The sequence below is a fragment of the Pipistrellus hanaki genome, assembly GCF_964339955.1.
Source record: "Pipistrellus hanaki genome assembly, chromosome: 1".
Classification (NCBI taxonomy): domain Eukaryota; kingdom Metazoa; phylum Chordata; class Mammalia; order Chiroptera; family Vespertilionidae; genus Pipistrellus; species Pipistrellus hanaki.
The window spans coordinates 186,349,338-186,366,662 of record NC_140503.1 but is presented as its reverse complement, the minus strand read 5'-3'; the positions used below and the strand labels follow the sequence as shown (position 1 = coordinate 186,366,662).

The 17,325-nt window shown below is 43.5% G+C and overlaps 1 protein-coding gene across 4 annotated transcripts in view; it reads right to left on the bottom strand.

Annotated features, from left to right (window-relative positions):
• Positions 1–17,325, bottom strand: part of ATP8A1 (ATPase phospholipid transporting 8A1) — a 200,481-nt gene that overhangs the window by 24,739 nt on the left and 158,417 nt on the right. For all 4 annotated transcript variants that reach the window (XM_084900562.1, XM_084900563.1, XM_084900561.1 and 1 more), the window contains 6 exons: positions 16,670–16,744; positions 16,445–16,567; positions 13,010–13,088; positions 9,974–10,035; positions 8,211–8,267; positions 6,848–6,955 (listed from right to left, as the gene is read on the bottom strand). In XM_084900562.1, the coding sequence (XP_084756688.1) occupies positions 6,848–6,955; positions 8,211–8,267; positions 9,974–10,035; positions 13,010–13,088; positions 16,445–16,567; positions 16,670–16,744 (504 nt within the window). The remainder of the gene's footprint in view (positions 1–6,847; positions 6,956–8,210; positions 8,268–9,973; positions 10,036–13,009; positions 13,089–16,444; positions 16,568–16,669; positions 16,745–17,325) is intronic.

Here is a 17,325-nt window from a genome sequence, read left to right as displayed (position 1 = left end):
ACTATAGGAAGGAATGGCTCCCAAATGGGAACACCCTGCCCACCAACTGAGAGCTGCAGCCAGGGAGGGCAGCCCCAGGCTCTGAGATATTTGGGGATGCATTTCCGGTAAGCCCTGGCACGTAGCATGTGCTGCAGTAAGGGAAAGAAACTATTTGACCAGGTGGAAACCCCCCCCCCCCCCCCCCCCTGGCGATAACGGCAGCAGAGCACATGTGGAGACGGCACTATCCCACGCAGACAAGGACCGCTCCGTTCCCCAGCAGGACGGAAGGGAGTGCGCTGGAACCCTGGCACCAAAAGGCCTCTACACCACCTCAGCCGATAAGGCCAGGGGAGGCCTTAGTAAGGTGACCAGACGTCCCGCGTTTGGCGGGACAGTCCTGATTTTTAACAATTTGTCCCGCGTCCTGCAGCATTTTAAAAAAGTCCCGATTTTTGGAAAGATTCTTTTAAATCTTTTGGACTTTTGTTAAAAATCGGGACTGTCCCGCCAAAAGCGGGACGACTGGTCACCTTACCTTAGTGCAGAAGGCAAAGGCGAGAGGAGAACTGCAAAAGGAACAGCCAATGGTGGTGAAGCCGGTGGCTTCTGGCTGGGCTCCGACCCCAGCTCAGACACAAGCTGTGTGACCTTGGGAAAATGAGCGAACCGCTCTGTGTCTGTGAGAGCGCTCACAGGGCCAAACTCACATGCCAAATGAGTGATGACACGAAAAGGGCTAAACTGTGACTGACCCTCAGGGCCGAGGGCCTAGGATTATTTTAGTGGCAAGTGCACATTCTCTGAGGATGGGGGCTGACTGGGTTTTCATTTCCGGGTTTATATTTTTTAAGGAGATGGGTATGATTTGTCCCAATATTGCTGTTAAGAAGAGGCAAGAGGCGAGGGTTTGCAGTGAGATGGAATTCCTATCCATGTGCTGGGGAGTTAGGTGGGGGTTGAAAAAGGAGGACTTAAAAATCTGGGCACAGGCCGAAACCGGTTTGGCTCAGTGGATAGAGCGTCGGTCTGCGGACTGAAAGGTCCCAGGTTTGATTCCGGTCAAGGGCATGTACTTTGGTTGCGGGCACATCCCCGGTGGGGGGTGCGTAAGAGGCAGCTGATAGATGTTTCTCTCTCATTGATGTTTCTAACTCTGTATCCCTCTCTTTTCATCTCTGTAAAAAATCAATAAAATATATTTTTTTAAAAAAAAATCTGGGCACTTGTAAGAGGAGATGGGAACACGTTGGTACCTGGCTCACTGGAGGGAAATGATCAGGGCCCTGGGTCTCCTGAGAAAAAGCAGATAAACCCGGAGCATCGCTTCACGGGAGATGGCTGCGGGAAGTAGGAGAGAGTTCCAAGTGGGAGTAAGGGATAGCAATGTCCCCCCACCCCTGAGTAGTTGTTAGTCCCTTCCTCATCGTGTCAGAGGAAAGCAATGGGACCTGAAAAACACCACCACCACTTGGGATGAAATCTCCGGGTCATTGCTGTGCTTCCCACAAAGTGTGAAGCAAAACCAGGCAGGCCTGGGATCGCACACAGGGCCTGGAGAGCATGGCGGTGCGCAGTGATTGCTGATTCTCTTCCCTCCCCCTCTTAGCGAGATAGGATTTTCGTTCGACATGCAGATAAAAATGCCCCTGCCTGCAGATGGGGCTGCTAAGGTGAACCCGGAATGCAGATTGGGAATGACTATAAAACCCAGGCCTGTGTGTGAATGTGCATCCAGCTGAATATAGAAGCATGAGGCCTGTACCTGTAAGAGGCCTGATTTGTGTGTAATTCACACCCTGAGATCCTGTTAACTAGAGCAGAGAGCCTGCGCCCTTTCAGCGGGTAAGGTGTGCCTCTGGGAGAACACGGTGAAGACAAACACACAGGGAGTCTGAATCTCAGGAGCGGGCAGGCAACCTGGGGGTGGGGGTGTGGGGTGGGGGGTAATGAGAGGTCGGGGGTGGATGGGGGTAGGCCTGGGATTTTCTGGTGGTGTACTGCAAGGATTTTTAAAACATGCAATATCTGACTATTTAGTCAGGGGCACTGACCTCTTTTCCCTTAGATCGTTGGCCGTGAGTTTGACGTGCTTGCCTTAGATTGCCAAATAAAAAATGACAGCAGCCAACACAATAGCTGCCTGGTGTGCATGCCCTGTCTTGACCCCTAAGTGTATAGGTCAAATACTAGTCACAGAGTTGCATCTTATCGGTTGCATCACATAATAAGGTTGCATCTGATTGGTAAATTCTTGGTACCAGAAATTCTTCTATACATTACTAAGGGCACCTGATACACGTTCATATTGATCACTACGTCCTTGTGTGATGTGCGTAATTTCCACTGCAATCAATCAAAACTATACCTATTTTTCTTTTGTCAGATTGGCAACAATAATTTACTTTTTGGTGTGCTGCAGAATTCCAGGACTGGTTTCTGCGTGCCACGAGATGAAAAAAAAAAAAAAAGTTGGAAATTGCTGGTGCAGACACACGAGGCTCGGAATTCCTGAGAGTGGCTGGTGGCTGAGCAGCACAGAAAGGGTTGGCTCAATGAGGACAGCATCCTGCTCTGAAGCTGGGAACGGTTACATGTGGGTTGCTGTATGCTAGAAAGATGTTCCATGTGAGCTGAAATCTGTCACCTCTACCCCACTGCTTCTCATTTGTTCAAAACAAACAAGCAAGCAAAAAAAATTATTTAATGACTGTTTTCTTAGCACTGATTTACGGGCACCGGGAGCCCAGCACAGGGAGGCTGGAGTGAACGAGTGAAGATATGGAGGGGCAGTGGATGCTGAGGAGGGGTGGACGCCTTCTGGAATGGTCACTGGGGCTCGGAGGTGGAGGGTGGGCTGAGGAGGAGCAAGACCACGGAAATATCTAGAGAGAGCCGTACCTGCAGAAAACAGATTTTCTCTTCTATGCAAATCCCTCACCTACCAGCAGGGCATGATCGGCCTGCACTTCTAATTTGCAGGTTACACACCACAGATGCCTCGGAATGGCTGTGAGTGGAGAGCAGCTCGGCTCCAGGGCTCTGGGACCAGGCAGCCGAGTCAAAATCTCCTCTGTCACTTAGTATGAGGGGGATGTCAGTGGGGCACTTAACATCCTTGTTTACGGTTTCGCATCCCTGAAATGGTTATAATAACACGCTTGCTGTGGGGACCCCGTGAGCTGGGGACAAGCAAATGCTCTTGATGTTCCGGCCAACACGGTGGAGTCTGCCCTGACCTCTCCCACTCCCCACAACCAGTCTGGCAGCGTCCTATTGGCTCTCCCGCCTTCAAAATAGGTCCAGAACACGACCACTGCCACCTCTGCCACCACTGCCTTTCCTCTGGGTTACTGCCATTGCCTCCTATGTGGTTCAGGACACAGCAGTCACAGTCCTGCTATGGAAACACAGGTCAGAGGGTGACACCCCTCTCTCAAACCCCGCCATGGCCCTTGGTCTGACCCTGAGTGAAAGCCACAAGGCTCCATGGCGAATGCTAATATTTATACTTACCCTGGCTTTACTGAGAATAACATGCATATTACTATATTTAGCATATATTACATATAATTCTATTATTGTATTGTAACCTATATTATAAAAGGCCAGTGGCTACAACCACCAAGTGACCGGCCACAAGGGGGCGCATGGAGCACCTCTCCATCTCCACCACTTGCGGCAGCGTGGTGGGGCTCACACGGAGTGGCGCAGTGGGGCATGGCAGTGCTCGCGCGGTGTGCTACTTGTGCACAGCACGTCTGGGTCTCGGGCGATTTCATGTGCTGCACCTCTAGTATATTACGTATGTAATATTAAAATAGTAATATGATTTAAGCAATTATTATGTATATGCAATATATAATAATATATGTAATATATATATAATATAGTAGTATTTTGCTTTGAAAGTTAACAGATGAATCATTACATTTTATTCACGATCACCGGCCAATTATATATAGTAATTTATATATACACACACAACAGATATAAATATTGGAACATAAATTTTTCACACACACACATATATATGCAACTACTAGTATATGTGTATGTGACTATACTTTAGGTTAAAATATAGCTTTAAGATTAGGAAAAATATAAACCTAAGGGTAAGTGACTTCTTTATGGAACTAACTGGATTGTAACAGAACAAATGATTGTCTACATATAATAAGTATGTTCAAAAATTGATTATTGTGCCTGGCTGGTGTGGTTCAGTGGTTGAGCTCTGACCCATGAACCAAGAGGTCACCGGTTTGATTCTCAGTCAGGGCACACGCTCAGGTTGTGGGCTTGATCCCTAGTAGAGAGTGTTTCTCTTTCATCAATGTCTCTATCACTCTATCCCTCTCCCTTCCTCTCTTTTTAAAAATCAATAGAACATATTTTAAAAATTGATATTGCTATAAACATTTTTTGAGATGCATTGCCCTAGTGCCCAAGAAATGGTAAATATAGACTATCCTTGAGAATCTGAGTGGCATTCTTGAAATCCTCTTTTTCTGGAGCTGCTGTGAGGCTCACTCAGATGTACACATTTATATTAAAATGCTTTTCAAGCCCTAGAGTACTACATAAATTTCAAGTATTATTCGTTTCTTTCAATAAATTAGACAGACTTATGTTTTGGACAAGCTAGTCAAGCTCAATGCCATTTTCGTAGTTTCAACGGAGCAAAAGCTATTTAAATATTATATTCAAAGTATCAGTAGCAATAAAATAAACAAGAACAAGAACCCCTGTTAGCACGTCCCACTGTCTGTGAAGTGAACAGGGACGTGATGGAGTACTGACATTCATTTCACTCCGGATTAAGTACAGCATCACCACAAACCTCAAGAGATGAGATGAGGTTTTGAGTTCGGTTAGTACTGGGAATTCTACAGGCAGGGGTAGAATTATATTTGGTTGGCAAAAAGCCAATCAGATGTCACACTTGTCATAGAAGTAGGTGGTCAAAACCCCCATTCTTGTCATTGAAGCTGTTGGCTACAGTTACTTACACTATCTGGATCGCAACCTCTTTTGTCATTCATTTTGACAAAACATTAAGAAATAAGGCAAAATGAAGTCTAATGAAAAAGATATTAAGTTGGAATTGATCTTGGGGAAAAAACAGACAAAATAAAAAACAAAGAATAGAATTGGGTTTTTCAGGTGGCCTCGTCAGACAGATACAGTCTCTGATTTTATCTCTTCAGAACCAATGGACTCAGCAACCAAGGTAAGAGGGAGATGCATTCACAGCCTTTTCTCTGTTCTTAAAATTCATGCTGAACATTTTCTAGAGTTCATGGTACATATTTCAAAAGAAGCCTTCACTTTTGCTGGAAGTACGTGCTCTTTCATATTGTCTGACTTTGTACAATCCTATATATTAAAGAGCTAACATGCCAATTAAACCGAATAGCAGAACGACCATCCAGATGACCTTCTGGACGAAGCTGGGACTGCGAGGGGCTGTGAGGGCCAGCCGGGGCAGCAAGGCCAGTTGGGGCAGCCAGGGCTGCAAGGGCCTAGCCCCTTGCACAAATGTTATGCATCGGGCCTCTAGTACACACACACACACACACACACACACACACACACACACACACACATATATATATATATATATATATATATATATACCTAAGTGACCACCTGACCGTTCGCCTGGTAGCTATGATGCACAATGACAACCAGGGGGCAGACGCTCTGACCAGTAGAAGAGGGAGCCTGATTCTTCGAGGAATCGGCGATGGGTTAGGTTGCTGCTGGGGCACCGTCAGTCCTAAATCTGCTTTACCCGCACTCCGGACCCAGAGATTGGTTTCGGGCCGATCCCCGCAGGCCAGGCCTAAGGACCCCACTGCTGCACAAGTTTGTGCACCAGGCCTCTAGTAGTATAGAATGGCTCTCCAATAATTCAACCACAAAAAAAAATTTTTTTTTTAAATGTGCCTGCGTTCTGCTAATTTATAAAAAAAAAACAGGATGCTGTCAGATAAATTTCATGAACATGATCTACAAACCAGAATGTCAAAAGTGAAAGTTCCTCACGCACTACTGAGGGGCAAGGCGTCTAAGGAAACCACTGGAAAGGTTTCCCATGACTATGGGGAAACAACGTCCTGGAACGGAGCTCACATTACCCTGATTTGCAAGTTACTGTGAGGTCACAGGAAATCCCGAAATGTTTTCCACATTTTCTTTTATACATTTTATGTCAAATTTCCTGCAATTGAAATCATAAACCCTCCTACTGCTGGAATCTCCTCTGAAGGAAAGGGGATCTTGTGACATTCCCCCATGAACACCTAATAACTCAACTCCTACCAGGCTAACAAAGACACTGAAAGACAGAACTGAAAATGGACGCTGATAAGGCTGAAATGTCAGATGCCTGAACTCCTTCGAAATGAAAACCAAACCGATGTTATTAGGACAACGCTCAAAGTGCATTTAATCTAGCGACGGTGGACTTTTCCGTGGAATAAGAGATAACAGAAGAAATGATAGACGGTCCCAAAGACATAAGTCTGCCATTTCCCCAAATCTCTCCTCCAAAATGTAACTGTGGATTTATGTTCTGATTTTAAAATGGAACTTTCGATGTGGATATTCTTACCGTGATTCACGCTCCTGACAGCCATGCTTTATTGTCCCCACTAAGTTTATGAAAGGATCAGTCAGATTTAAGTAAAAGGTCCGCATTTAAAATATCCTCTCAGGATTTATTACAACTGAGGAATTTAAAAATAGCTTTTAAATGGTCAAAGGCTCCATTTTAATATAAATCCAAGCCAAACAACGCAGGCTCTTTCATGAATGGCGATTGTTAAGGTTTGTTGAATCATGAGTTACGAGGACACATTACCTCTCCTGACATGTCCGGGGCCATGGGGATGGCGGGCCACAGCGATGAGTAGATCCCGAAGAACACCACCCAGAGGGCGATGCTGCCCCAGATCGCCACGTGGCTGAACTGCGGAGGAAGGGAGCTGGAGTCAAAAAGACTGAGAGGTAGACGGAGTACACAAACACTAACAAAGCCTTCGCAAACTCCCTTACCAACTTCTTATCACATTCATAAAGTATTATCTCTTGGCATTTCTAACTGTGTGTGTGCGTGTGCGTGTGTGTGTGTGTGTGTGTGTGTGTGTGTGTGTGTGTGTGTATGAACTGGATCTTCCGTTAAGTGCTAATCTTTTCCCACAACAATTGTGATGTCTGTGGTCCTGGCGTTTGGAACTGTTCTTTCTCTACCTCCTTTGTGGGTCTCTCCTCTTAGTCTTTTAAATTTTTATTTTTATTTTTAGAGAGAAAGGAAGTAAGAGGGAGGGAGGGAGAGAGAAAGAGGAAGAAAAAGAGAGAGAAAGAAAGAGAGAAAGAGAGAGAGAGAGAGAGAGAGAGAGAAAGAGAGAGAGAGAAAACGGACCGGCTGCCTCTTGCACACCCCCTACTGGGGATCCAGTCCAAAACACTCTGGCATGTGCCCTGATTAGGAATCAAACTGGCAACCTTTTGGTCCATGGGACAATGCCCTACCAACTGAGCCACACCGGCCAGGGCACTCTTATTTTTTTAAAATCCCCTACCCTTTTAAGCTTCCTTGATTTTTCTCTCTGTATGCTCTCACTGAAAGATGTTAGACATTTGTGTAAATACTATTTTTATTTTTTGTCCATGACAATCAAATCCAAATTTCTTATGCCAATCTTTCCCCTAAGCATCAAACTTAATTATTTATTTATTTATTTATTTATTTATTTATTTATTTTATTATATTTATCTACCTGGATGTGAATATACATCAAAACTAAAGTACCTAAAATGGAACTTGTTTTATCCATACTGGACATTTACAAATGTCTGAGGGCAAATCTTTTGCTAATATTATTAGCCTTCAGAATCATTTTGCACTGTTTTCTGCCAAACAATTCCTTGTCAATAAATTTAAAAGCCTCCCCTACTCCTGGGATATTCACAATATACAATTATCCATTGAAGGCTCTGAGAAGTCTTGTGGTAAATAAACTTGTTTTACTCAATATTTCCAAACAAGAACCCTGGTTCTCTCTCCTCCATTCCTGACCCTTCTCCTCCCCCCTAATTAACTACCTGTAGAAGGAACTAGGGTTAAAGGATACATAAAATCAGAATGACAAACTACAAAAAAAGGTGGCAATAACACATAGATAAATGTGAGATTTCTAGGTTGAGATTAGAGATACTCTTACCCATGTCCAATATGATGTCTCCAAGCCAGCTTTCAAACACACAGTGATCACCACAAACTAAAACACAAGGGAAAATGTTATTTTAAAAAATAAATACGATAGTTCATAGAATGACTGAGAGTGAGATTTATAAAGAACGGGTATCTCTGAATTAGATGATGGAACTACATTATCTCCACCTGGCCTTGTACGTCTAACAAGAGTCCAGTGAACTGGCTATTGGTTGAACGTTTTAACCAGAACTGCCGTTGAGCACTGCACCCCTGCCTCCCCCACAGCCTTACAGTCCATGCAGGAGGCCCCTGAGCGTGTGTCTGCCTGCTTCTCGTACACTTCATGAGTAGTGATGGAGGCTGTGTCTGCAGTTCCTTGGGCTTTAAAGCCTGCTTTCATTTTATTTTATATAATTTTTAATGCATAGGGCCCCCTACTTTCTGAATTTTAAAGATCACTCTAAAAATAATATAAATGGACATGTAGAAATCTAAACACTCACTCTGTAACCTAACGTACAGTAAAACTCTGCAGAGCAGGATGCAAGAGCTTGTTATGTGCTGTAACTACCACCCCTCCTCGCCGGTGACCATGCTACTAATTCTGAAGAAAGGGAAGGAGGTCCAGTGAGCCACCCCGTGTTTGCCGCAGGATCACAGAACGGGTAAGTGGACTGGGCCTGGAGTCAGACCATGTGTGCGCAAGACTCCATCATTTACTAGCTGTTTCAGCGAAGGAACTAGGCGAGTTCCCTTCATCTGTAAACTGGGACTGAGAAAACGTACCTATCACATTGGGGTTTGAGTGTAAAACACCAAGAACTGTGCTCAGCACTGCGCTTTATCTATTATTGTATACGAGAGGCCCGGTGTACAAAATTTGTGCATGGGGGTCGGTGGGGAGACCTCTCAGCCTAGCCTGTACCCTCTCCAATCCGGGATCCCTTGGGGATGTCCGAGGATTGGATCTAAACTGGCAGTCAGACATCCCTCTCACAATCTGCAACTGCTATCTCCTAACTGCTCACCTGCCTGCCTGCCTGATCACCTCTAACTGCTTCTAACTACCTGCCTGATTGCCCCTAACTGCCCACCCCCCTGCCAATCTGATCATCCCTAACTGCTGCCCACCCCCCTGCCACTGGCCTGGTTGCCCCTAACCACCCCCACTGCTGGCCTGGTCACCCCATGCAGCCTGTTGTTCGGTGATCTGTCTGGTTGTTTCAGTCATGACAGCCCCTAGCTTTTTATATATTAGGATGTATAATTAATACAATTTTATACATTATCAGTAGTCAAGGAAACTCTGGGCATGGTCAGAATCTGCAGTGATGAAAGTGTGATGCTGATGAAATGTTCCCAAAGAGTCCAGATTTCTCTCCCATCATAGTTATCATGAGATTCTAGAAAAACTGCTGCTTAAACACCCAAGAATAGCAAAAGCAAAAATATTAACAAGAACGTGAAATAAAACTGAGGAAAAAGGGGTAAGGAAGAGAACAAGGGCAAATGGGGGGAGGAATAAGAGTAAAGAGGGAATATTGAAAATAACAGCAACCAAAGTACTGTAAAGTCAGTGAACCTAAACGACATTTTAATAACTTGACGTGGAACCATCTTTTACTAATCAAAACATCTCATTTCATTCTTAAAGGGAAGTGCCACCAACCCTTAAATCCAGAAATGCAGGCATGTCAATTTGAAAATAAAACAAGCACATATGGAAGGACCCCCTTTTCCATGCAAACCGGGCAAACGCCCCGCACTCACCGTGTACACAAAGTTGCCCAACAGCAGGTAGTCGGAGGTCTTCCCATTTCCAAACACAGTGCCTACACGAACAGAAGAGACGCTTGTTAGGAAAGAAAATAAACAAGGTCCCGTCAGGGTCCCTTCAAAGATAAACCAACTCAGAAAGTGGTGAGCAAAACAACGGTGACCAAGGCCACACGATGCAGCTAGAACGAAGGCTGAAAAGTGTACTGCAGGGGTCTCACCAAGTTGCGATGAATATGGGTCACAAATTGAAGACACATTTCCATGGGCCAATATGAAGGAAACCTGACTTGTTAACCAATTCTCAGGGTCCATGAGATTAAAAAAAAACTAAAATCAAACTAATTGTTTAGTTAGTTTGAACAAGCAAATCTTAATGCTGTGAGCTCTGAGACAGGAGGAGGCCTCTGAACCCTTAAGAGAGATCTCGGATGACAATATAGATGAGGCTTTAGGAAGCTTTCAAGGGTATTGTTAAAATTAAACTGACTTTTTGGATTATGATGAATGTTTTAATTGATTTTTAGAGAGAGGAAGGGAGAGGGAGAGAGGGATCAAACACGCAGCCCGGGCATGTGACCTGACCAGGTATAGAACCGGTGACCTTCTGGTTCATGGGAGGGTGCTCAACCAACTGAGCAGCACTAGCCAGGCCTTGACAGCTTTTTAAATGTGGGTGCATGACAACGAGGAATGTAATGACTGCCAGTACAGTGACATCTCTATGGTGCCAAGATACCAGCTGTTTTACCCCACCACTGCTTTTGTATCAGCAGTGAAAAAGATAAATAATGTCTTGATAATATTATAAAATATTTGAAACTGAAATTCTAACCTCATGGACCATTAAAATGTCATAGGTATTCCCAGATGTCTATAGACCACACTGAGGACTGCTGAAGTAACGGGATAAGTAAGTTTATTTGAAAAAACAAACTTTAACTGGAGAACTTCTCTAAGGTCAAGGAATCCTGAATTGTATGCTGGATTCCAATATCACTTGGCTCCAAAGAGTGGAGTTCAAATATCCACTAACTGATAAATGCGTAACAGAATGTGGTATAGACATACAATGGAATAGTTTTCGGTCAAAAAGAGGGATGAAATACTGAGGCATGCTGCAACAAGGATAAACCAAGGTCACATAGGACACGATTCCACAGAGACAAAACCCACAGACACAAAAATCTGTGGACACTAGGGGCTGCGGGGAGGGTGGAGGGGAAGGGGAAGTGACTGCTAATGGGTATGGGTTTCCTTTACGGAGTGATGAAATGTTCTGGCATTAGATAGTGGCCACATTTGTATCATTCTGTGGCCATGCTAAAAACCATGGAATTGTGTAAATTAAAAAGGTGAATTTTATGGTATGGGAATTATATCTCAAAAAAAAAAAAAAAAATTCCCAGTGTGTTTCCCTAGTCTAAATCTACTTTAATTAGATTTCTCACCGCACTCATTTCCATGGCCTAAAAAAAAGGGAAATATTTACTGCTGCACTGGCAAAGCAATTCATGAGGGCATGAGAGAAAAATCTCTGACTAGAGCATGAAACCACTGCCCTCCCCTAACTCTCAGCCCATTCATGCTGCGGGCCCTTGTGAACACGTCGGCAGTGTACTGAGTGCCTACAATGAGCCGGGCTCTGCTCTAAGTACTGTACACACAACAGTGAGCTGAGCGCACAGCTCCCTCTCTTCTGGAGCTTTGATTCCAGCAGAGGAGAAAGACAATCTATAACAATAAACGCGTACCATGCTAATTAGACTGAACAGCCGAATGACCTTCTGGACGTCCTTCCAGACGACCTTATGGATAAAGCCGAGGCTGCGAGGGCCAAACCCCTTGCACAAATTTCGTGCATGGGGGCTCTAGCAAAAAATAAGCAGACATATCAGACCTCCATAGACAAGTGCCATGAAGAAGAAACAAGACGACAATGGGATAGAGACAGGGGCAGTGGGGACAGCGGTGGCTCTTTCAGACGAAGGCGATCTGAGAGGGCCTCTCTGAGCATGAACCTGGGGAGTGAGGGAGAGAGCCGGCAGGGACGTCTGGGTGAAGAAAGGATGAGCGTGGAGGCACGGGGAGAGGGGACGTGGGGAAGGAAATCAGATGAGGGTCGGGGCTGTGGACTCTGCCCTCAGTGTGACAGAAGTCTGCGGGTTTTGAGGAGAGAGGCACCGGGTCTGATGTACATAGTGCAAGGACCACTCCGGCTGCTGGAAGAGGACAGACTGTAGGTGAGGGAGGACACAGGGCCAGCCCTCTTCTGTTGGCAATCACTCACTCACTCACTCCTCACCGTCAGCGAGGTACGGCCTGCATATTCCAAGGGACTGAGGACCCCCTGGGTGGCGTTTAATGACTAGTTTGGGGGGCACAGGCACCGAATGGCCGGCTGCCTTCCTCGGGATCCCAAGGCAGCTCCTGCGTAAGCAGCGCCGGGATCTCTTTTCTAAAGTGGCCACTTCATCATTTTTATGCCTACAGGAAATTCACCATGATCCCATTTCTCAAAGCTGACAGAATAACCTCACTTCCTCAAAACACGCAGAGGAAAAAGCTTACCCTCCAAGCTGAACGTAAAGACAGATTAAAACTCTCATTCAGGACATTGGCTCACGTCTGCTTGGAAATACTAGCATGTCTGATGAGGCACAGCATAAAGAGCTTGCTACAGGCCCTGCAGGTATAATAAACAGACTACATAAAATATTAGCGCCATTGTCTCCAAACAATGCATCCGCAGAGGACAAAAAGAGCCCTAAAATTTAATTCTCTGCAAGTTGGGAAAACATGAGAAAAAGTCGAGAAGAAAGGCTTTGCATACATTAAATCACTTTCTCCCAAAGGAATAATAAAACTCTTTAAAAGTGTGGGCGACTTTCGGACGCATGTATTTTAGGTGAAGGAATACCACAGAGTGAAACGGCTGTGAGTTTTAACATATATTGACAATGAATTAGTTTTCTAAAAAAAAAACAAAGTAAGAAGTCATTTATTAGCATTCGTATCCTTTCTACTTACCATACTGAAGGGCTTTTAGTGGAAACCAAAACAGAATAACCGAGTGGAAGAGGCCATTTAAACAATGAACCCAGAAAACCTGCGGGAAAACAAAAATCCATGAGAACCATTTGTGATAAACTAGCTGTGTGAACTCTGACCTCTCTCTTTATCTGTGAGCTCGATTCACAAAACGTGGCTCTGTCGGGCCACCGCTGTGAATTAATAGAACTGGCAGACACTTTCTGCCTCTTAGACCTTCATGGGTCATTTATTTATTTTTATGTTTCTCAAAATGTTTTCTGCAGCTCCGCTGAAATTTTTTTTCATACCTTTTAAAACCAAGTATGATAAGTTTACATTTCTGCCTGAAAAAAGAAAAAGAAAATTTAAAGTAATGCAGATCCTGACATTCTTTTGAGGAGGACCGTATTCATAATTGCAGAACAAGGGAGTTTTGGAAAGATTGTAATTTGGTCAAATCCTTACTTTCTCTTGCCCACGTGCAATAAAAATGTAAACTTTTCAATGGTAGGGTTATAATGCATTCATATTCTCTCTCTCCATATTTAGGCATTTATATATACACACACACACATATTATATACTAAAACTAGCAGGTATTACATTTAAATTGTATAATCCCTTTGAGTAAAGCATTGTCCATATAACTGAATCTATAAAAAGCTTCTCACAATTTTTAATACCCATCAACATCAAACTTTCTACAGTTATAATATCATTTGACAGTTTATTACTTTGTACATCAATTGTATTTTAAGAAGAACAAGAGAGCTAGTATCGCTGGCATGTTCTTTGAAACAATGGCTAGGAAAGATTAAATTCTAGAGAAACTGTTTAGAATTCTTATGGCCCTTCGAACAATTGCAGTTTGTCATTTAAAAAGTGATTCTTGCCCACCGGGTCTGCTAAATAAAATTGTCGTGTATTAATAGTTTTAAGCTGTTCAAACAACAGAAATTAAGTTGCCTGCCTCCCAAAATGTTCCACTGTGATTTCAATCTCCTTTGTTGGTTCACGCAGCCACCCTGGGTTGTATGATCCAATTTACGCTCCAATACATTACACATTTGAACTTGTGTTCCTCATTAACCTTTGTCTCCTCTCCTCACTATGTCATCACCGCACGTTTTCATTTGACAGAAAGCACAGGTGGGTGCAAGAAAAATTAGTTCTACTTTTCCATTTTCCTGACCGCTACTTATTGTCACATGCTAATCCTTTAACCCCTGTCCTGACCTCAGCACCTCCGACCCTTTTTACCATAACAAACGTGATCGTCGTCATTCAGGGCAACAATGCTGCCACACTGGGGACCCGCGGCAACCGCTGTGCACACAAGTATGCATTCTGTGGCCACTTGCTCCTGAATTTTAAAGCACTTCCATGGGGTTTAACCAAAGAATCGTCGCCGAAATCATTAGAAAAATCCATCCACCCTCCCTACAGAAAAATGCTGTGCAGTTCAGGTATGTATAAATTCTCAAATAGAATACAGAAGTCCAAGGATGGGCAAAGGTAGGTTTACAGCTGTTCATAGGGAAGAAGACAAATAATAAAATAATATAGTATTTGTCTTTCATGTACTCACAATAGGAGACCTACTTTGGCCCGCCCCTGTAAAGTCTATTTGGGTTGCTCTGAAGCCTTTTTGAAATGCATGGGTTCTGCAGATAGCAAACGACCAAAAAATTTTTTTTAAAAATAAAGTTTGCAAGGATGGATGCATCCACATTAAAACTATTCTACCTGGTACACCTTACCCCTGGCCACAAAAATGCGATGATGCAAAGGGCAGGTGAGGATGTGGCTGTTCAGGAATGGCTTTGGGTAATCCTGTGGAATGTATGTTTAAAGTGACAGTACCACGGCCAAGTGTGTGGCTGAGAAGTTAACTATTGGGAGAGCACGGTGGTGGCTGAGCCATGGGTGTTGGGGGACCTGTGGCTGAGGTTGATACATGAGTCTAGGTCCCTGAGCTTTATGGTTAGTGTGTCAGTATGTCTGAACATGCCTCGCTCTCAGATAAATTCTTCAGGGAAACAAGAGCTTGTAGGGCATGGTGGCTGCCGACTTGAAAATACCCACTACAGGTAATGAACCTTATGGCAAGGTGGTGGAATTTAAGACAAACTGGATATCACTAATAAGTTTTTAAAAAATCCAAGAAGAAAACACTCAAAAATACAGGCATAGACATTTCATATCACAAATCGGAATAGTTTTAAGAGGCTACTAAAAATACTTTCTGGAACTAATGGTATTAAGTCCAAAAACTTTCATTTTTTTTAAAAAAATTAACCAAATGCAATTATTTGAAATAATGCCATCAAGTTGTACAGTGCATCCATGAGGACCTCAGCTCAGAAGATGAGCAACATCCGGGCTATAAACTCAGCACCAACATTTATGGTGTGAGGTCAGAGGCGCGGAAACACCTGTCCCGTTTTATTTTCCTGGTGTCCTCAGAAGAACTGTCATTGGAGAGCTTCAAAAATATTTAAGGTTTCCTACACTCACTGTCCTGAAGTCGAAATACCCAACTTAGGTTACGTACATCTGATTAGCAGTAACATGCTAATAGACATGTACTCTATGAAATGAGAAAAATTCTGCTACTTTTATTGTAATTTAAAAATGACATCTCTCTTAACTGTTAGAAAATTAAAAAAAAAAATTCTGCCTCACACTAAACTAAACCTAGAGCTCCTAGAAAATACTTGTAAACACTTGAGAACATATACTTGCCAGGAAGGAAACTGCAGAAAATGAGCTATTTTTGTGGTTGGGATGAATAAACAACCAGGGGGCACAAGAGATGACAATACTTCATACCATGCTATGCAGGATAAAAACCCAGAATATGATTTTATATAAAATGCTGGCTATTTTATCTTGAATTTTAATTTTTTATGGCTTGGAAATACTGTTATGACTGTGTTTTGTTTTGTTTTGTTTCTCCCCCCCCCCCCCCGAGACTATAATTTGTAATGCTCCATACAAACAATCTAATACTCTACAGAGGACAAAGTTAGTTCACAAAACAGGTCATTCGTAGAGAAGGCTCCCCCGCCCCTCACCTCTTCACACATGTGACAAAGTCCTGCTCAGTCTTGGGGGACCGGCCTCTGTGAAGGGCACGGCTGCAGAGACTGGCATTCAGGGGGCCAAAGGGACCCGCAGTCTGTCTGCCAGACCCAGTCCCTGTTGCCTGGCAAGTCCCAATGAATCGTGGCTACATTTAAATGATAACAACACAAACCAAAACCTTGTCAGCCCATATCAGAAGCTTAGGTAAGCTTGACGCACCACGGTCGACACCCTGGTTCTGGGAGACCAGATGCCCTAAGTAATTAGAGCAGTAAAGCACCCTCCTTCTTCCCCCTCTTCCCACCTCCCCCCCAAAAAAATATGTGGCAGGATGTCATAGCCTACCTTGGTGTTGAAGTCCAGGGCGTTCTGAGACGTTTTGTATAACTCAGGATACTTCAACATATTCTCTTTCCTGCACGATCTCTCAAATATGCCCAGCGTTAAGGGAGGCATCGCTGTGAACATCTGAAGCACACAAATGGGTATTACACCAAACGGCCAAAGGCAGGTGGACCTTTATTTCAAAGCATTCAACGAAACAGGGAAAACCAAATGTGTCAGACTTACCACGTTATAAAGACCTATACACCACCTCTCGAAGAGGATCTGTCCAGAAAAGCCATTAACAAAGGCGAACCAGATCTAGAAAGAAAACAAAAACCCCCCAAATTAGGACACACAAAAATAAGCGCATTGTGCAGAGTCTGTTGTGTACTCAGCCACTGCATAGTAGCACGATGCTTTCATAACTCTCTTGAAAATGGTGTTTCTTTGCTTTACTTTACAATTTGAAGGGATGCCCTCACAAGGGATCTGTTATTTAAGTCAAAGATGGTTCCAAACCGCTTAGGACTATAGACACTTTTAAAATAGTTTTTAATAGTTACAGCCGTCAAAATATGAAATCTGAATTTATATATAAAAATACTTTACAACTTAAATTTATGCTTTGATAAAAAAAAAAAATCTTTAACTAACAGAGCATAATGTCCTTCCATATTTTACAATCCTCTTAAAAATAGAAACCTTGATTGTCGGCTATAAAATTAAGGGGCAAGAGAGAAAAATGTTATCCAACATGTGTAAGACAGATGATAACTGAGAGTGCTATTAGTAAATCAATAACTCCTCCATTACTTAAAATGTAATTAGCATCATGTTGATCTGGGAGAGTGAATCGTCCGGCCCAGCAATGAGATTACATAAACACAAACACAAAAGCA